A 20423-nucleotide genomic window follows, 5' to 3' on the forward strand; every position below is an offset into this window, starting at 1 on the left:
CCATGCCCTGTGGCCACTGACCGAGTGCAGGGAGCCCCGGAGAGAAGGGTGCCTCAGCCTCTCGCCCTCCCTCCCTCCCCATCTCTCTCCCTCTTACACAACACTCCTCACTGCCTTCTGCGGCTCCCCGCCTGACCCCCCCCCCAAGGCCCAGGGCCACTGTGTTCTAGATGCCCCCCTCCCTAAGCAGAATCCGTCCGTCCACCTGAGTTCTGTTTCTCTCTCTCAACCTTGGCTTTGCTCTCAGTCTGTTCCTGTCTCTCTCCATGTGTGAACCGATTCTCCCGCAATCGGAACGTCTCTTGAAGTCTTGCTCTGTGTCTCTGACTCCAGGTGTCTCTGGGTTCTGACGACCACATGTCCTCGGGCCCTTCTCTGAGGAGGGGAGGGTGTCCATGTGTCCCGGGCAACTGCACCTCCCTGCTCTACGTGCCGAGGCCAGGCTGCCCGGCACCCCGCACCCCACGCGGCTCTGACTGCCCCGGGGACCCTTCGCACAGGCAGCAGGCCCAGGAGAGCCCTGTGCCTTCCACGCGCGCCCACGCGCAGACCTCTCCAGGGTCCCCGTGCCAGCAGAGTTACAACCCGGCTGGGACAAAAGGACCCGGCCAGACCGCGGGGGATGCATGCGTGGAAGGAGGGCGTCACCTCCTTTTTCTCAGCGAGCCCTCAGGCTGGTGAAGCCCCTTCCCCCGTCCCTCCTTTCCAGGCGGTGCCGCTGCTGGGCCCATTTTGTCATCTCCCTAAAAATAACGCTTGTCTTCACCATTGCCGACGCCCCGAGTGGGGACGCACAGCACCAGCAGCCGTGGTGGAGGCCGACAGGCAGGCACGTTCTGAGGGCTCTCTGGAGGCTTTCTGGGAGCAGACGGGGCTGCTTTGGATTAAGGAGCACATCTGAGCACTGTCTCCCTTCGTCTCCCCACCTGGCCTGGCCCCCAGTGCCTCGACCTCATTCTTCTGACGCCCCCTTCCCCACTGGCTGTGCTGCGTGGTGTCTTAGCACCCCCTAAATCCTGAGAAAATACAAAATACCTGGCCCTTGAAATTTAATTTATCTTCTCCTCTGGGTTGTCTGTCTGGTTTTGGAAACTCACACAGAATTCATTTGCGTCCTCCCACTGCACTGCCCCTCCCGTCCCAGGAGGACCGAGCTCTGCCGGGAGCCAAAGCCCCTTCCTCTCTGCTGCACCGTCTGGCTTCGGTCTGCCCCCTTCCGTGTGGGTCCTCTGTTGGAAAACCAAGCCTGGGAGGCACCCCGTCCCCCTCCCGCAGGCGCACACGCGCACGCACGCGTGGGAAGGAGCGTCTTCGCCCCGTCTTCCTGAGCACGGCTGCCCAGCAGCCAGGGAGGCCTCTGTGGGGAGACCAGAGCTGCCGGCAGGCCAGGCATCCGGAACAGAAGCCCCAGGACGCTCCGCGACCCGGGAGCGGGCTCTGCTTCGGGGCGCAGCCTGCACTGCTGATGCCAGAAAACCCCCAACAATCTCGCAGGGAACAGAGCCGCCAATTCCTGGGCGTCAGTGTTGTCAAATACCTCACCGAGGGACGTCATGGAAAATGCGCTCTGGGCTCAAGTGCCCACACTGGGGCAAGCTCAAGGCCGTGGCCCCAAGCCTCAGACTGTTTTCTTCTTCTTCTTCTTCTCTTGACCAAAACGTGAGCGTTGGGGAGCGCTCTGTGCGTCCCAACTCAGGGGGAAAACTACCCGCCAGGGTTGGGTGTGCCGACCCTCCCCACGGCTGCTCCCCCGGCACGGCCCTGGTGGTCCCCGTGGGTGGGGCTCCCAGGCCCCAGCTGAGTGGGGGCCAGAGGGCACTGCCACTCTCTCCTCCTCACCTTGGGGTCACCGAGAAGAGAACGACGCGTCTCGGAGGCGGGGCCGGAATCAGGCTCGCTGCTCCCCTGAGAGCAACACAGGGCGCTGGCGGGGTTGGGAGTTTGGACGCGCAGAGATGGGAACAGGTAGGGGAGAACACCCCAGAATGAGGTGAGCACTGCGATCAGATCAGCTTTCCCGGTGGCCCCAGCACGCCCGGAGAACTGGGGCTCCCGTGATTCAGGGCCCCCCTTCCAGGGCTCCTTCCACACGGCCCTGAGCCCACAGCCTCTCCGTGGCCAACACAGAGGCACCTCGTCCCCACACCTCCATCCACCCACCCTTGCCGGGACGACGGCACAGAAAGGTCACTCTGTGGTCAGAAGAATAACGCAGGAGGGTCACTTCGCTCCCCTGGGACCTGAGCCGAAAAGAGACTCCCCTTCCAGAGTTACGGCTTTGCTTTGCGAGCTAGCGACTGGCCCGGGCACACAGGCCTCGACGGTGCTGGTGGTGTGGTCACCGCAGCTCAGCTCCGTTCTGCGCGTGAGCTCTCGCTCGGACCCCGCCTCGTCCTTCCGTTCACGCTGCCTGGGTCTCCCGGGCACGTGCCACACCAACCCCTCTCTCCCACGATGGTCTGGACACGTTTTACGTGTTCGTGTCCACGACCCATGAGACCATACACACACCCCCCGCAGCAGTCTGTGAAATTCTGTATCGCAGGGTCCAGAGAGCCTACAAAATTCCGTGTCCGGAACCCATTGGATTGTGTGCACGCCCCAGACTGGTGTGTGTGTGTGTGTGTGTGTGTAATGTGCTGTGTCATACACATCTTGTAATCGTCTGTGCGCGGAACCGCTCACGGCGTAGTAGTCGAATACTCTATGCGCATAACGAGTGCTGTTGACTGAATCTTACGGCCCTCCTTACACGGGGAGCTACTGCACCACGCTCACATCCTGTGGCGTTGGGACGGGAAACAAGTTACACGTGCAGCCCTCACCCTGTTCTGTGCACACAGACCTTATGCCATACACCTGCCTGGCACCACAGTGCCCACAGGACACGTCTCCGTGGGCCTCCTCTTACCCTACTCCCTCTCTATGTCTCGCGGGTTTTTTTTCCCTTTTTCAGTAAACTCTGTGCCCAACGTGGGGCTCCAACTCGCGACCCCGAGATCAAGAGCCACGTACTCCACCGACTGAGGCAGCCAGATGCCCCTACTTCCTGTGTTTTTGTTTTTTTTGTTTTTTTGTTTTTTTGTTTTTTTTTTTTTGCCTCCTGGACAATATCCTGCATATTGGCACGCTACGTGTGCACATCCAGCATCTGCAGAGAAACAGCCCACGTATTTTGGGCACAAATCATCTTATAAGGCAGGGAAGGGGGGGGTGCCTCTCTCTTGACCCTCACATTTCTCCCCACAGTCCCCAACCCCAGGGCCACATTTTCACCCACATACCCCACCACTGCCCCCTCAGGCCTCCCTACTGACTCTCCCAGGCCAGGCAGCTTTCCTGACTGCCCAGCGCCCACCTCGGGCCTGGGGTCCAGCCTGCCCTACCTTGTGTCGCTTTTGGACATCATCCGGAAGGGGTTCGAGGGAGCAGGGATGAGGGAGGCTCGGGGGGGGCCCCACGCTAATGCAGAGCAGGGGTAGTGGGGGACAGGGCGGCTGCCCTCTCGGTGGGTGGTCGGCTGCCGCCTTCGCCCCTGCCCCCTCCCGCTCAGCAGGCCCGGCACAATCCGAGCTGGATCTGGTTCCCTGCTCGGGTTACGGCGCACTCTCACCCCCCGGGCGGCTTCACTTAGCAATTAGCCAGTAAAAATACCTTGGGCTTGGGGAGTGGGACACAGCACAGGCGTGTCTGTTTTTACACTCCCCCCCCCCAATTTAGGATTCCTGGGGCCAAAGCTGGGGTGCAGATTTGATTTGGGATGGAGGGGGTGTCTTTCTGGATCTTTAAGCTAACTAAGAGCAAAATGCTGCACTCACCCCTGTCTGTATTTCCTCCCCCTGTCCCATGGGCCCTGGGGGTTCTGTTTCTGTCTCTATGACAGCCTATGTCTATGACTGCCCAATGCACACCACAGCCCTGAGAAATAGCGGCCATTATTTGTGCCCCTTTTTAGATGAAAAACCTACACCTCGAGATGATTACATCTAATAATACTGTTTCACATTTGAAAACGATATGCAACATACTTGAACGTCGCTAAGAAAGGTCTTAAATGCTCTCACCACACAAAAGAAATGGTAACTATGTGACAGAATAGAGGCCGCCGCTAATGCCCCTGCGTGATCCTTTTGCAACACATAAATGTATCAAATCAACACATTGTACACTTTAACTTTACACAATGTTATGTGTCAGTTACAGCTCAATAAAGCCGTTAAAAACCAACTGATCAACCAACAACCACCTCCCCCCAAAAGAAACTAAGGCATAAATAGTTTAGGCAACATCCCTACATGGTGAATGCTGGATTGGAATGTGGCCCACGATCATCCCCGGTGTACAGGCAGAGAGAGGGTCTCTCTTTGCCCTGTGGCCTGGGGCTTAATTCCTGGTTCTGTGGTCAGACCTGGATTTGCAGCTGGGCTCTGCAGGATGACCCAGGACTCAGAATAACCTGGCGGGACGGGGGGAACCTCTCTAAAGGGAGGGATAACGAGGAGCTGGTAGCGGCTTCTGTGAAGGTTAAACAGGTATCTTTGAGGCATTTAAGCTGGGTCCTGGGTTCATGGGTGGGAGGTCGTGGGTTCATGGATAGGCTCCAGGTGTTTGGTGGGACCTTGAACATCATTCTATGAATGTCACTGGTATGTGCCTTTTGGAGCGGGGGAGGGTGGATAGGATACAGTTTTCAATAGTTTGTCAAAGGGATTCACAGCCCTTAGAAAGGTTAAGAACATCCAAGGGGGCGTTTATAAGGTTGGGATCAGCACCTGGAGAGAGCCAGCGGTTGAGAAGTCCTGATGTTATCACTGTGTCGGTGACAGCTGCTACTCTCTTGTCATCACCAGTTTCCCGACTGGTCCCTGTGCCTGTGCGCCTGGGAAGCAGGGGCCGTGGGGCCACAGAAGCATTTCTAAATTCATTCTCTCCACTCTCGGCCTGCACTGAGGCGGCTGCGGGAGGGTCAAATGCAGTGATGGTCTGTCTCGGGGGGTAGAGAGAAAAGATGGAGAGGTGTTCTCCTGGCAGCGCGGGCCGATCCAGGCCAGGGCCTTAGTGGGCCTCAGTTTCCCCACCCCAAAGCGCAAGGTCAAGCGGGGCTTCTCCCGCCAACGTAAGAGTTGAGAGGCTAGTCACCGGGGCATACAGAAAAGCCTTCCTTGCTATGGATGTGGTTCTCCCTACAACTGGGGGGGCCCCTCCAAATTACAGAGCTGGGGGCCCATTTCATCTGCCCTCTTTCTCACACCCCCACCTTTGCCTCCCTCCTGGGTGGAGATTAGGGAGAGCCTCCATCTGCAACATTCCTGAGGATCCCGCCACCGGCCCCCTCTCCCTGGGCAAGGTAACCGCTGCGCTTTCCCTGCAGAGTCCAGTTTGCTGTCAGAGTCTGAGGGGTAAGTGGAGGCCAGGTGGGGCCCCAACTCCACACTTCCTCCCCAGGAAGGCATAAGCTCCCCTACCCCAAAACACCCCCAGAGCCCCCGGAGGAGCCAGTGAAACATCTTGATTTGCAGGACAGAGGAAATGATCGGCGGGTTTGGCCAAAGATGGCATCTGCAGCCCCCTGCCAACTGGAGAGCACCCGGGAGGGAAAGGGCTAGTGGAAAAAGTGGCCCCCGATTTCAAGTTCTATAGACCCCCCTCTTTGAAGGCGCCCCATCAGCAAAACAGAGGCGTTACTATCGCTTTCTGGGAGCCGCTGGGTTCGCGTTGGCTGCACCCCTAGCTGGCTGGGGAGTGTGACAGCCTCCCCCACCGGCCTCTCTGCTGAAAGCCAGATGTTCTCCCAGCAGCTGGCGGTAGCGACCCCTTCTTGGGAACTTCCCTCCCCGCACCGCTAGGGCCTCCTAGCCTGCGGCTGCTGTTTGGTCCAAAAAAAAAAAAAAAAGAAAGAAAAAAAGAAAAAGAAAAAAAAGAAAAAGAGAAAGAGAAAAGAAAAGAAATGAAAAGGAAAGGAAAGAAAAGAAGAAAAGAAATTTGATGGAGAGAGGGCCAGAGACAATTAAGAACGCGTGTGCACGCTAATGGAGGGGCTGCGCGAGCCACTGCGGGTGGACACGAGGCTGGCTGTGCGTGGGCAAATGCGCAGCGTAGGGGTGCGTGCACTTAACGGAAAGCGTGTCCTCTGCGGTGGGCAGGCCTGTGCGCTGGTGCGAGGGTTGGGGCGCCCGAGCTGTGCGAGGGGTGTTGGATGCCCAGATGTACTGGAGGCGGTGAGGGATGCTCAGGGTGCCCGTGGCCTGTGGACGTGGGCCGGGCTGAGTTCAGCGGGGGTCGGTCTGCCTGTGCGCGCCCACCTGCGCGGAGATACAACCACACACAACGTGGTCACGTCCCCCACACCCTTCCCCTAGGCCGGGGAGCCGGGCGGAGACGCAGCACGGAGAAGGGGACTCTCTCCTCTCCCGCAGCGCCACTCGGCCTGGGAAGGCGGCGACCGAGGGGCACGCTGCGCCTGCGAGCCCCCAGCTCCTCGCACGGAGGTGCCAGGCGCCCCGAAGGCGACGAGGAGGCGTCTACGGCCGAGGCTGAAGGCGTCTGATCGAGGAGGGGGGGACAGCGGGGGACAAGGAAGCCAGAGGAACCCGAGAGGACGGCGGGCTTTGAAAAGCGCCGCAGGGCGGGCGCACTCCGAGCCCGGCATCTGTCTTTGGCCCCAGCTCCCGCCGAGGCGAGGCATCCAGGCTCCTGGCGACGACCCGCGAAAAAACACCCCTCACCTCCCTCCTCTCGGCCCAGGGCCCCGGCTGGAGAGGCTGGGCTCGGCGCCCCGCAGTCAGCGCGCGAACAGCACTCACCTGGGTCCCCGCTTGCCGTGTGCTGCGCCCAGCTCCTGCGCCGTCCCAGGCTCGGCGCCACTGTTCCCCACCCCCCCTCCGCCCCCGGCCGCCCCCACCAGCCCCAGCCCCCACCCCGGGACTGCGAGGGACAGCGTGCGTGCGAGCCCCGTGCGGCGGACAGCCTGGCGCGAGAGGGCCGCCAGGGCCTGTGCTCCCCGCCCGCGCACAGGCTGCCTTCCGGAACCTGGCCTGGCGCGCAGTGTCAGAGGCCCCGCGGCGGCGGCGGCAGGCCGACCCACAGGGGCATTAGGCCAACTCCCCCCGCGCACGCGGAATTCTCTATTATTATTAAAGAATCCCCCAGAACGTGTTTACGTTGAGCCGTATAAACTTCCTGCCAGGGCCTTTACCATCTACCAGAAATCGGAACCTGTTCTTGGAAAGCGGGGAACACCGACGCTGCGGGGCCAACCAGGCGGATTTTCAGTGTGTGCGTGTGTGGGAGGGGGTCCCCTAAGAAGCGTGTGGGTTCAGACTGGAACTTGGCTAGCGTAAGCGTGAGCGAGAGTAGGTGCGAATTTCAAGCCCCGTGGGCCTGGTGTGTGTGCGCGCGCGCGAGCGAGCGCGTTACTTGGGCGCGCACATGCCTGAGCGAGGTGTGCGTGAGTGGGCACTCACGAATGGGTGTGAGTTTGCACGTCCGGAATCCTCATTTCCAGGGTTTGCACGTGCACCAGTGTACGCACGCGTGTGCCTGAGTGCGTGGACGAGAAATGAGCGGGGCCGCTTTTTCCGGAAAGCCTGTGCGGTTTTGGTCCCCGCAGGCCCGGCAGCTCTCACTCGCTCCGGCCCGGCCCGCGGCGCCTGAGACAAAGCGGCCGCGACCCGCCCTGCGCTTTCGTTTTCCGCCCGCGCTCGGCTCCCGCGGCTGCCCGCCTGCTCGCGCGCTTCTGGGCGAGTCCAAAAAGTCCCGGGCGCAGCGCAGTCCTTCCCGGGGCGGGGAGAGCGGGTAGGCGGGCCCTCACGGGAACGGACGCCCGCTGGCCTCGGGGACCCGGGGCCGAGCCGGCTGCGCCCGCGGTGGCCACGGCCTGGTGCCCGCTGCCGCCGCCGCAGTCTGCGATCTGCCGCCGGGCTGTACGCGTCGGGAAAGGCCCCGGGTGCCCGCGCCTCGGGGCCGGGAAGGTGGGGGGGGGGGCCGGGGGAGCTGCGCGCAGCGGGGCCGAGGGCGCATTAACACTTGCTCGCCAGGTTGGTGGAGGCGGGGCGGTTCTGCCGGCGGCCCCCGGGCGGCGAGGGTGGGGGCCCTTTAAGCGCCCACCAACGCGGGGCTCGGAGGGGGGCAGGGAGGGGAGGGAACTCCTGGAGGGTCTCGGTCCGGCCCGCGGGACGCCACGGAGAGAAGATGCAGTGAGGGCGGCCTGGCTGGAGCCGTGGAGCCGAGCGCCACGGGTGGCGGGGGCCGGGAGCTGCTCCCCGCGGGGGCGCACGGCCGCAGGCCCCCGGAGGTGGTGCCTCCCCCCCAAAACACGGGCTGGGAGGGGGCTTCCTCGCGGCCTCTGCCGGGGCTGCGGCAAAGAGGCTGCCCTCAGCCTCCGCTCGGCTCCTTCCCTAGTGGGAGGGCGAGAGGGAAAGAGGGAGGAGAGAGAGGGGGGGAGGAGGGAGCTGGAGAGAGGGGGGCCCCGCGCCAACCGCCGGCGGATCCAGCCGCTCCTCGGGGAGGACGGGCGGGCGGCCGGGGGAGGGCGCGCCGAGGCCCGCTCCGGAGCAGTGGCCGCGGATGACGGCAGAGGCGCAGCCAGCCCCGCGCGCGCAGCCCCCTCCCCCTCGCCCTCCTCCCCCCCCTCCTCTTCCTCCTCCTCCTCCTCCTCCTCCCGGCTCGTCGGCGGCGCAGAGCAGCGGCGGCAGCGGCGGCGGCGGCAGCAGCAGCCACCCGATGTCTTCGGCGCCCGAGAAGCAGCAGCCACCGCACGGCGGCGGCGGCGGCGGCGGGGGCGGCGGCGGCGCGGCCATGGACCCCGCGTCGTCCGGCCCGTCCAAGGCCAAGAAGACCAACGCCGGCATCCGGCGCCCCGAGAAGCCGCCCTACTCCTACATCGCGCTCATCGTCATGGCCATCCAGAGCTCGCCCACCAAGCGCCTGACGCTCAGCGAGATCTACCAGTTCCTGCAGAGTCGCTTCCCCTTCTTCCGCGGCTCCTACCAGGGCTGGAAGAACTCCGTGCGCCACAACCTCTCGCTCAACGAGTGCTTCATCAAGCTGCCCAAGGGCCTGGGGCGGCCCGGCAAGGGCCACTACTGGACCATCGACCCGGCCAGCGAGTTCATGTTCGAGGAGGGCTCCTTTCGGCGGCGGCCGCGCGGCTTCCGAAGGAAATGCCAGGCGCTCAAACCCATGTACAGCATGATGAACGGGCTGGGCTTCAACCATCTCCCGGACACCTACGGCTTCCAGAGCTCCGCGGGCGGCCTCTCGTGCCCACCCAACAGCCTGGCGCTGGAGGGCGGCCTGGGCATGATGAACGGCCACTTGCCGGGCAACGTGGACGGCATGGCCTTGCCCAGCCACTCGGTGCCACACCTGCCCGCCAACGGCGGCCACTCGTACATGGGCAGCTGTGGCGGTGCCGCGGCCGGTGAGTACCCGCACCACGACAGCTCCGTGCCGGCCTCCCCGCTGCTGCCTGCGGCCGCCGGCGGGGTCATGGAGCCGCACGCGGTCTACTCGGGCTCCACGGCCGCCTGGCCGCCCTCAGCCTCTGCCGCGCTCAACAGCGGCGCCTCCTACATCAAGCAGCAGCCCCTGTCCCCCTGCAACCCCACGGCCAACCCCCTGTCCGGCAGCCTCTCCACGCACTCCCTGGACCAGCCGTATCTACACCAGAACAGTCACAACGCCCCAGCCGAGCTGCAAGGTGAGTGGGGGGACCAGGGCTGTCCCGGTCCCGGGGGCCTCCGACATCGGTCGGCGCGCTGCTCCCGAGAGCAGGCGCCCAAACCGCCGACCGCCCGGGGCGAGAACTCTCGGCCACTTCCGCGGGGTGCCGGCCCCGGTGCTTGGGGGAGACAGCGGCTCGCCAAGCTACGTCTTGGCCGGACCTCCCCCACTTTGAGGGGTGAGCGCAGGGGGGAGGGCAATTTGGGCCACGATAATTGTTGCTTCTTGTTTTCGGTTCCAACTCCCCACTGCTGGTAGCCCCCAGCCTGGCCAAGTAGGCCCCTTCCTCGCCAAAAAAGACTCAGACCCCGATGTTTTACATCCCTTTGGGTCCTCAGCCCCCTCACACACCTCAGCAAGTTCCCAGGATATGGAGCGGGAGCCCGGCCCTGGCCGCCCGGCTCCGTAGTCCCCACCGGAAAGCTGCCTGGGCCGAGAGGGAGAGTTAGGCCCCAAGCTGCCTGGGCCGGGTGTTCAGAGGCCCAGCACGCTGGGCTCCTGGGGAACCAGGCCTGGCCTTGGGAATGTCGGGTTGGGGCACATTTTGTGGTGACAAAGGCACACAGGGGCTGTGGCCAGGCCCAGACCAAGTTAGAGGTGCAGGCCCCACAGACTCTTTGTTTCAGAGCTCCGGGCTTTCTGTTCCCCAGGTACCCTCCTCCTCACCCCTCCAAGGAGGACGCCTCCAAGGGGGAACAGCTTCCCGCCCGGCACCCTCCTCTGGCACCCGCCAGCCTCCCTGGGTCTGGTTCTGGAAAGGGCTCGGAGGAGCTACGCGGGGCCTGTCAGGGCTCAGCTGTCAGCCGCCCAAGGGAGGCAGGAGCCAGCCTGGAGGCTGGAGGGCCACCCCTCTGCGGGGATGGCCCTGCTTCAGACTCCCGGCTCTGGCTGCCTCTCTTCACCCTGGGGCGGGGGGGGGGGGCAGGGGGCCCTTCTCCAAGGGGCTCTTCCCCTGGAGAAGCCTCCCGTCGTCGTGTACCAGGGCCTCGCAGCCTTTGGGGTTGGGAGGCGGGTGCCCCGGCACCGGGCACAGGCCTTGGGCTGGCCCTGGAGGTGGAGGCCAGGCTGTCCTTGCGGTCTCCTGGCCCGCGGCGGCCCCCTCACCCCTTCCCCTGTGGCCTCAGGAAGCCCCAGCCCCAGACTTGGTGACGGAGGCGGAGGAGGCCCAGGCCGCGGCACCCGGGAAACAGTGCTTGTCACTGGGGTCCCGGGATCTCCTGCTGGAGCACAGAGTCCGGCCCGAACCCCGGGCCGCCCGAACCCGCCTGAGGCCAGAGCTCTGGGACTCTGGCACCTCGGTGGGGCGTAGGGAGGCAGTGGGCCCCCGCGCCCGGGGCCTGGAGGTGGCCTTCTCCTCCTGGAGCCCTGGGCCCCATCCTAACGCTGTGCTCCCTACTCTCCTGTCCCTCCTCTGCAGGCATCCCGAGGTATCACTCCCAGTCGCCTGGCATGTGTGACCGCAAGGAGTTCGTCTTCTCCTTCAACACCATGGCGCCCTCGTCCATGCACTCGGCGGGCAGCGGCTCCTACTACCACCAGCAGGTCACCTACCAAGACATCAAGCCCTGCGTGATGTGAGACCACAGCCCGCGGGGCCCTCTGGGCACGGGCGGCCTGGCCCGGGGACCCGGAACCCGTCGCAGAAACTGCTCTATTCTTGAGGTATAACCGTACGCAGAAGACAAGGGTCTGACCCCTACCCACCCGGATTATTTGGAAAGGAGTCCCCAAGGCAAAGGAAGAGCCAGCTCGGCGGCACCCACTCCCTCAAAAAATTAACAAGTGGTGGCTGAGGGGCCTGGTCTGACTGCAGCTGTTGGTAAATAAAAATCTATTTTTGAACCAGTTGAAGCCGGCTGAGAAGGTGCTGTGCTGGGGGAAACCCTCGACACCCAAACAAGAAAGCAGCTGAGGTCTCTCCCGGCCTTCCCTCCAGCGGCGAAGGTGGGGGAAGGCTTTCGGAAGAAAGGCAAACATGTGAGACCGTCATTATCAAATACTTTTATATTTTGGTTGAGTATTTATCTTTTTACTTTTACTTTTTTTTTTTTTGGAAAGAATGTCTTGGAACACACAAGTCTCCTCTCAGAGCCGTGTTTCCAGGGGTGGGGGGGGGCAAGAAATCACGTCTCCCTCCCCATCTCAGAAGCCCTCTGGCGACCGCAGGTGGACCTTGGCGCGGACTTGCATTTCTGAAGCCACTGTTCTTCGTACAAAAGGAAACCAGGAGCCCCGACGACGCAGGGCTCGGCCCGTCCCCTCCGCCCTCCTCTGCCTTCTCTACAGTCCTCTTGGTTTTGTCTCGAGTTGCATTTCGACTTTTTCAGCGGGGGTTTTTCTCACGAGACCCGACTGTCTCCTGATCTCTACGATCTCTACTGTACTGCGTGCCCCTTGGGAGCGCGAGGGGAGCCCGGCACGGCGCGGGGGCAGGGAAGGCCGGTGAGCGCACGGATTCAGGATCGCGGTGACACAGGAAGGTTAAGGCACTTTTTAAACTATAGCAAAAGGCTCATTCTGTTATTTATTCTTCTCTTTTCCCTGACAATCGAAACACCGCATAGGCTCCTCCGTTTATCAGTATTAATGGTGTAACTTTGTTGGCAATATTTGCCGCATAGAATTTTTTTTTTTTAGAGATCCATTGTAAATTTGAAACAAAGTCCGATCTGTGTAAAAACAAATTTCCATATGTTTATATAAATATATATATAAAATGAAGGACTACCCCTCCTTTTTTTTTTTTTTTTTTTTTTTTAGTATTATGGCTGCTGGGGTGCAGCATTTGTGACCGTATTTTAAATTTCCTTCTGCACTGTAGAAAATGACAATTTGAGGATGTTTTGCCTTTTGTGTATTTTTTCCTAAAAAAAGAACAAAAATAAAAATGTGTAACATTTGTACATGGCCTTTAACATTGTATCAACCAGAAATAAAATCGCATGAGTATTTTATCGGGATTGGGATCGTAGAATATCTTCCAAGCCCCAAAATCTACACAGAAACCAGCCTGGAACCTCTAGACTTGTTTTGTATTTAAAATATGGGGGATTCTGAATACTTTTCCCCCCTTTTCTCTCTCTCTGTCTCTTTTCTATTCCTCCTCTTTCCATCCTTCACTTCGCGTTGAAATGAAATCTGGACACGAGGAGCTATTTTTCTTGGCTTCTGTTTTTAAGAAGAGCCTCTGCCGCTCTAAATGTCATTTCTCGTTTTAAAGAAATAACCAAATGTTGAAAGAAAAACTGTACTCTTCTTTCTTCCCCCAGGGAAAACCATATATATAAAAGTAGAACTATGATATGTTGGCTTTTGTTTTTCCACCTTCTTTTGCCACCAGTGGGAGTTTTACTTCGAGTGTCAGACTTCAATGGTCCCGTAGTCAGGCTGTTATAAATTGTGAGGCAACTTTAAGGCTTTTCGTGGGGCTTTTGTTGTTGTTTTTGTCTTGTTTGGTGTTCCACACTTGGTTTTCCCCAACTGAGAAGTGAGTAAAATTTAAGCCAGAAAAGGGCCATCGCTGGGAGAGCAAGGTGACAAACATTGCCATTCGCGAACATTCCCCCTCGAGTCACTGGGGGGTGGGGAGCACTGTTTAAAAACCTGTGTCTCCAGCCGACCACCCTCTTTCCACTGCCGTCCCTGCCCACCTAAGAAAACAAACACAATAAAGTCCCATTGTCGGGCGGCCATGCCAGGACCCACCGCAGTTTCTGCGCGTCGTGGGGTCGCGAGCCTCTGAACCTGGTTCTTCTCAAATTTGACATTTTGGACGTGAGGGTAATTTCTCCAGTGCTCGGTTACATCAAAATTATCAAACTCGCCCAGGCAATTAATGTCCCAAACGAACCGCTGTCTATAAAATGAGATAAAGGGTACAGGAAAAGGCCGGCGACTTCACCCTGGGGCTCTGGTGAAGCGTCGGGGGCGGGGGTCTCCCCGGCGGCACAGCCCTCTGTCTCCAGCACGCGCCTGGCCCTGCGCTGCGGGAGTGGGTGCCCGGTGAGCAGAGAAGGCACGGTCCTCTTGGGCTGGAGGCCACTGGGGCAGCCACCGGTGCCCGAGAAAACGAGGCCGGGCCGGAGAAAATCCCCCGGGCCTCCAGCGCAGGAATGTTGGGCTGCGTTCACATCCAGGCAACTTCCGCAGGCGAGAGCGGGTCTCGTCCTCCCTCCCGCGCTGCTCCGCGGAGACTGCGCCCCAATTAGAACCAAGGCTCCGGGAAGCGGGGCTGATTAGGAGAAACCCAACGCCAGCCCAGCCAGCGAGCTCCCGAGTCTCCGGCCGTGGCTCCAGCCTCCGCGCCCACTCATGTGGTCCCTTGGTGCGCCAGAGACCTCGTGCGCGCCGGCTGTGCTTGGCTTTGGCGCCTCTGGGCCAGAGGCCGGGGCGGAGGTGAGCCCCGCTTCACCTCCCCGAGGACACCTGTGTCTCTACAGGCCCTCCCAGCGCTCCCACGCCCCAGCTGGCTGCGGGGGAGGCACGCAGAGGGGACTGTGCAGGAAAACCGGCCAGGGAGCCCCAGGATGGGGCCTGGCCTCTGTCTCCCAGTCTGACCAGGGGCCTGGGGGTGAGAGAAAAGCCTTCCCAGCGAGGAGAGCCCGGCCCAGAAAGGGCCTGAACACTGCAGCAAAACTGTCTCCAGACCCATGTTCGAGACTGCACACCGCCCTGCTGCCACAGGTGACTCACAGAACGGGCTTGCTTGGCATGTGCCCCCCCGCCCCCGCAGGGCCCATTTCAGCCCCGGTGTGCACAGAGGCCACGGAGCTCCCACGTGCACCCCCACAAAAGCGTGTGTACGCAGGTTACAATCTTAAACTGCAAAGGCGTTTCCGAGAGCCTGGTGTCAAACCACCCCCGCTGTGCATGTAAACAGCCTCCTGGGTAGAATTAATCCAGACGCCCCTGAGCATACCTCAGGGGGGCGGTCCTGGACCCTAAGTGCATGAATTCCCCCCAATATCAAAACACCTGGACGTGGGGAGGGGCCAGGAATTACACCATAATGTTTCTGTTTGTGGGTCACACATCGCAGGAACTCCAGGGTTCTGCTGGGGGTGGGGGGACTGGCGTCCTGGGCGCGCCCAACAGCCTCCTGGCGGCCCGGTCCCAGGCAGCAGGAAACTGCAGGCCCAGCCGGGCAGGCGTCACCCCATCCCTGGAGCTCACCTCTGATCCACATCTGCCCCCCCCCCCCCCGCCTGAAGGCACTCAGGTATGCGCTTCTGATGGGGGAAAGTGCCTGGCCCACCAAAGCCCATCCGTCCCAGTTTTCTCTTCCCTTTGGGGCTGGACAGCTGGGGACAAAGAGGGGGTGGTCCACAAGGGCCTGGCTCCCCAGGCTTCCAGGCTCCCAGCAGCCATCAGGCATCCCAGAGGGAGCAGACAGAGAGAGCTAGAGTCCCTGTTCTGCCACCATCTAACCCGGGTAAGGTGCATCGCCTCTGAGCCTCAGTTTCCTTATCTGTCCTCATGACCCATGAAGGGCAGTGGTTGATGAGATGATGGTCTTCGGGAGCAAACGGAATGACCTCGCTCTGTGGTGCCCAGACGGGAGTGGCCATGAGACCCACGCGTGGCTCGCCCTGCTTCCTAGAGATCCAGGGGGGGCAGGTGGGGGTGGGTGCCACTCAAGATGCAAGGGCCCTCTGCTCAGGGGTTCCCACTGAGCACTCCGTTCGGGAACCGCTGAGCTCCCCATCTTCTAGCACGCGCCCCAGGACGGACTGCCCGCCCTTCCCACGGAGGACCTCCTAACCTCCAGGCCAGAAGACCCCTGAGCCCTGCGACCGCATTTCTGATGGTGACTCTGAGTGTGGAACCGCCCTCATCAGAAACACTTGGGGTGTCTGCTGAAACCACAGATCGGCGGGTCGGCGGGGGGGCGGGTCGGCGGGGGGCGGGCTGACACCCACTCGATTCGACTCTCTGGAGTCAGGACCCAGGATTTTCACAGATTTCCAGGGGGTCCTGGCAAGTGCCGAGTCTGAGAGTCTCCTCTAGTGTCTCTGGGCTCCTGGGAAAAGCCTCGGTGAGGTCGGCTCAGAGTGGCCTCTGCTGCCCCCTCCTGCCCCGCGAAGGCAGCGGCTCTGAGCGCCAGCAGCGGTGAGGGCCGAGGGCCGAGGGCCCACGGAGGGAAGGGGAGCCCGGGCAAGCAACCCCCTTCCCACACGCGCCTGGTCCTTCTTGGGGTTCCCTTAGGGAGGGCCTAGGACGACTCCTGCCTTGCACAGCAGAAACCCGTCAGGGGGCTTGCTCCAGACCCTGCTGACAACAGCTGGAATCTGGACTCAGACGCAAAGCCCATGTCCCTAAAGCACCGCGCTCCATGGCTCCCGGGCACCCACTTTCCTCCAGCCACCAGCCTGGTGAAAAGGGGCGAGTTGAAGTGCGGTCCATAAGCAGCCTCTGCTGGGGTCTCGGGACACCCCGTGCCTGGCGCCGGGGGTGTGGGTCATGCGGATGGGGTGGGGGGAGACTGGCCCAGCAGCACCAGCTCACATCTCTGACATCCAGCTCCCTTCTGGTGAAACAGACTTGGATCTCATGGGTTTCCACCCCACACCCCCCACGGCAGCCCCCTTCACTTCCCTGGCCCCCTGCGCTTCTCTGCTCTGCTTCTGGAATCTTCTGGGCTGTTTCAAGGAGGGAGGTCTTTGCTGGCCGTCTCCGGCAGAGAAGCCTTGCCCACTCATGAAGGGACACGGCTGGATTTCAGGACTGAGGCAAACCACAGGCCTTTCCCAACGTTGACGCGTGTGCTCCAGGGATGGGGACGTCTACAGGTGTGACAGGAAGACCACCACAGACACTGGGCACCTGCGTGTGTCTGCCCTCGCCTGGGGCTAGATTCAGTGGCACCTACACCCCAGTCATCACGGGTCTGCAGCACCAGGACCCTTGGGGTTGCGTCGACATCCTGGGGAGATGCCACCAAGGCCGGGGCACCCCTGGGCCCCGAGCGGAGGCAGGAAGCCCCCGCTGTGAGCACAGTCGGCGAGGGGCCTGCTCCAACTCTCAGAGTGTAGGCTTTCTGCGTGGTTGTGCAGCGAAGGTGTAGGCCACACCCGGTGGCCTCGGGACAGTGGTCTGGGGAGAGACAGTGACAAGCCTCTCCCAGCATCTTATTAAAACTATCACGCCATGGCGGGTGCAGGGACCACGTGTCCTCCCGTGTCTGGGGCTTATGGCCACAGAGAAGCGAGCCAGGTCCTCAGATACCCTCTGAAAAAGGGTAAAGACGCGTCTGTATTGGGAAATCCCCCCAAAGCAAGCCATGCAGCAGCACACGTCTCTGGGCCCTGCTGCAACCCCACGTGGTCACGGCTCGCGTGCAGCAGGGAGGGCTGGGCCATCTCCGTCCGAACGGCCGGAGGCCTGGCGAGGGGGTTCTGGTTAGCTTTCCAGGGGTCTTCGCTAGGGTGCCTTCCCCAGGGGGAGGGTCAGGGGACCCTCCTCGGAGAGGAGAGGCGGCCGCCGGCCCCAGGAAGCGACCCCGACCGTCTCTCCACGGGGCGGCAGCGCCACCTGCCGTTCACCGCGCGGAGTCTGTGTTGGGACAGCAGCCGGCCTCACGACAAACCCACGGAAAACCGGAAAACCGATGCCACCAGATCGTGGACAGCAGACGTGCCCCCATGAACCCGATTTCGAGGAGTCAGGCCCTTTGATCTGTGTTAAGGGAGGAAAGGGCCAAACTAAACCAAGGAGGTCTCTTCCTAATCACAGGAGTTGTTTAAAACCAACCAACCTTGGAAAGGTAAAAAGAGGGAGCCAACGCCGCCTCAAACCCTACCCCGAGACAGCTGTGCCGGTCCCGAGAGAGGGCCCTGTACGCACAGACCCCAGGGCTCCTGAGAAGCAGATGGCGAAGGCTGTAGCCGAGAGGGCAGGAGTCAGAGGGCCCGAGTTCAAGTCCTGACGCTCCCTCTTCCCGTGAGTGCCGGCAGGCGCTTCTGCTCCCCGTGCCTCGGCCTCCCCACCCGTGTGGCGGGGGTGCTGGTAGGAGCACGTCTCTCGAAGCCCTGGTGGGCAGCTTAGGTGAACTAAAGGCCGTGCAGAGCTTCCGGTGACGGAGAGGGAAGGCGCGTCACCTGAGAAGGCACAGCTGCGCCACGTCAGAGCTGCACTCGCCGCCAATCCCGTGTGCCCGGCTTCACCACCACACGCCTCAACCACCAAGTCATCTCTCTGGGGTCCCCACGAGCCACCGTGGCTTGCAGTCCCCCCCGGGGCCCTGCTGGTGGCCCAAAGGGGATCCAGCAGCGTGTCCCCAGGGGACGGGTCCGGCCTCGCCCTGTCTCCCCCACCCGGGAACGGGGAGCCTAAGGGTACACGCCTCGTGGGGTCCTTCCGAGGGCTGAACAAGTTCACCCGCCCTCTGAGGAGGGGAGGCGTGTGTGGTTTGCTCAGAACCCGGCACTTGGGGCCTGAGTTTATTGCTTCCAAACCATCCACAGTGCAAAGTGTCCACGTCACATGGTCACAGGTCAGCTCCCATTTTAGCCTTTGTGATTTAGGGACACCGAAAACAAAGGGCTCCATCCACAGGAAGGAATCCTGGCCCGCCAGAGGCACGGGAGTGTGTGCCCGTCTGCAGGGCTGTCCAGGCGGTCTCTGGTGAGAACCCAGACGACGACAGGGACCGGCCAAGTGGCTGGGGCCCCCGGGGGCCGGGGGGTCCAGAGGGGCTTTGCCGCACACCAGCAACAGGCCGCCGCTGCCCCCTCGCCTACCAATGCCGCGAGGCACGGGTGACTCCAGGCAGCAGAGGCCGCGCTGGCTCGGCGCCCATCACACCAGGGGCTCGCCACGGGTGGGGGGAGCTGCTTAGCGACGCGCAGATGGGCTCCAAGGGCAGCAGGAAGTCTGGACACAGAGCCACGGCACCCGGGCCCGCACGCTTCCGGATTGAGCAGGCCTCTGGCATGCCGCAGGGAGATCACACCTCCCCCGTTCCCCTTCCGGAAAATGCCTCGGGTGACCAGGTGAAGGCGGGCCACAGGCACGGAGACGCACAGAGGGCGCTGGCGTAGTCTGTGATCAGTGCCTAAGACTCCACCTCACGACTGACCAGCGGGGGGCTGAGGGCAGGTGGATTGCGGTCTGTGAACAGGGCCCCCCCCAGAAGCGGTAGTGAGGACTTAGTGAAATTCGGCATTCGCTTATCCACACACGTAACTTGTGTTTACAGATTTTACCTTCGATGACACGTGTGAATACGTAGAATCTATATACGAATAGCACAATATGAACATTATACAACTGATTACTCCGAACAGCAGATCACCCTCCAAACCTGAAGCGGCAAAAATCCCCCGTCTCGCTCCCGCCTGCGATTTGGGCAGGGCTCAGCAGAGCGCCCGTCTCTGCCCCAGGAGACGACAGCTGAGCCGGCGCATCCGGGGCCGGGGGACCCCCTTCCAAGGTGGTGCTCCTGCAAGGCTGGTGAGGGGGTGAGGTCAGTTCCTCTCCGTGTGGGCCTCACCCTGGGCAGCCGGGGGCTTCCTCACCGCATGGTGGCTGGGCCCCGACAGCCGGTGTCAGCCTCCTCCTGCAAGCTGGCGGTCACTCCTGCCACAGCCAATTAACCACACTGTCCCAGAGCCTGGACTCAAGGGACGGACACAACGGACACTTCTCTCAATAGGAGGAGTGTCGGAAAAACTCGGGGCCACATTTTACAACTTTCACAGCATTTAAAACAGCTCAATATGGGGCTCCTGGCTGGCTCAGTCGGTAGAGCGTGTGACTCTCAAAATTGTGGTTGTGAGTTCAAGCCCCATGCTGGGGATAGAGATTACTTTTAAAAAATCCTAAAAAAAAAAAAAAAAAAAGATAAAATAGCTCCATCAATTCGAGCCATTACTAGGAGGGCAACAACAGCAGACAATATAAGCCAGTCTAGGTGAGGATGCTGTCCCCTCCCTCAGCTGGGAGAGAAAAGGGGGAAGGGGGTCAGGTAGGCAGCAGCCATTAAAGAATGACCTTGGGAAGTGACTGTATCTTCACCTACCCAGTAACCTCCTCCTCTTGCTTTTGTCTGGGGTTGTGTGTAGGATTTATTTTGAGGCTTCCCTTGGGACCCCGCCGCCTTCAAAAATTGTTTTTGAAAATGACTAGAGTCCTTAAGTTTTAGGACTATTTGGGACACTGGTTGGATTAGACCCAGATAAAGGGGAAGGGAATTTAGCAATCCCTATTTCTGCTGGGGGCCGGGGGTGTGAGAACCAGAATAAACATTTTGGAAACCGAGTCAGGTGCAAGCCAGGTGTCTCCTGGGGCCGCGGGGTAAAGCAGATGAGAACACTGCTCCCCGGGAAGATTAGAGGTGGCAGAGGGAAGGGAAGGAATCCTCACTTGCGCTCCACTGTCCCGGGCCCAGTAAGATCATCCGGCCCTGGCCGCTGGTGTGCAGGGGGAGGTCTGCCGTGGTGTGAGCACAGATGGAGCGGCGGGCCCCGGGCGGACCAGCCCTGGACCCGGTTAGCGGTTCTCTCTGCTCTCCCCTAACGTGTCTTCCCCTGTCCAGCGTCCCGTCGCCTGTGCTGGCTCCTCGGGCACATCTGTCCTCAGCCCTCTTACCTGCGGTCCTGTGTTGTCACAGGTCTCCTTCCCCTTATGTGGTGTCTGGGGTGAGGCATGTGCGGGTCACGGGATGACAAGCACCGAGGGGCCACGTAAGGCCCCGGGAGGGT

The 20423-nt window shown here is 61.3% G+C and overlaps 2 protein-coding genes across 2 annotated transcripts; both read left to right on the forward strand.

Annotated features, from left to right (window-relative positions):
- Window positions 1-5957: 5957 nt before the first annotated feature.
- On the forward strand, window positions 5958-7798 carry LOC111556293 (actin cytoskeleton-regulatory complex protein pan-1-like). Its single transcript, XM_023245079.2, has 3 exons — window positions 5958-6218; window positions 6360-6890; window positions 7610-7798. Exons 1-3 carry the CDS (start codon window positions 6030-6032, stop codon window positions 7796-7798), a joined length of 909 nt encoding a protein of 302 aa, XP_023100847.2. The 5' UTR covers window positions 5958-6029.
- A 311-nt stretch (window positions 7799-8109) lies between these two features.
- FOXF1 (forkhead box F1) lies at window positions 8110-12677 on the forward strand. Its single transcript, XM_023245078.2, has 2 exons — window positions 8110-9700; window positions 11141-12677. Exons 1-2 carry the CDS (start codon window positions 8566-8568, stop codon window positions 11299-11301), a joined length of 1296 nt encoding a protein of 431 aa, XP_023100846.2. The 5' UTR covers window positions 8110-8565; the 3' UTR covers window positions 11302-12677.
- The last annotated feature ends 7746 nt before the right edge of the window (window positions 12678-20423 follow it).

This window comes from Felis catus, chromosome E2 (genome assembly GCF_018350175.1).
Source record: "Felis catus isolate Fca126 chromosome E2, F.catus_Fca126_mat1.0, whole genome shotgun sequence".
NCBI classification, from domain to species: Eukaryota; Metazoa; Chordata; class Mammalia; order Carnivora; family Felidae; genus Felis; species Felis catus.

Bases quoted from the DNA above. Each gene is read 5' to 3' on its own strand.
- FOXF1 (XM_023245078.2), top strand. From the start codon at position 8,566: ATGACGGCAGAGGCGCAGCCAGCCCCGCGCGCGCAGCCCCCTCCCCCT. The intron at 9,701-11,140 runs GTGAGTGGGGGG...CCTCCTCTGCAG, and splicing joins CGCCCCAGCCGAGCTGCAAG to GCATCCCGAGGTATCACTCC.
- LOC111556293 (XM_023245079.2), top strand. From the start codon at position 6,030: ATGGAGGGGCTGCGCGAGCCACTGCGGGTGGACACGAGGCTGGCTGTG. The intron at 6,219-6,359 runs GTGAGGGATGCT...CCCTTCCCCTAG, and splicing joins GCCCAGATGTACTGGAGGCG to GCCGGGGAGCCGGGCGGAGA. The intron at 6,891-7,609 runs GCCGCCCCCACC...TGGTCCCCGCAG, and splicing joins CCACCCCCCCTCCGCCCCCG to GCCCGGCAGCTCTCACTCGC.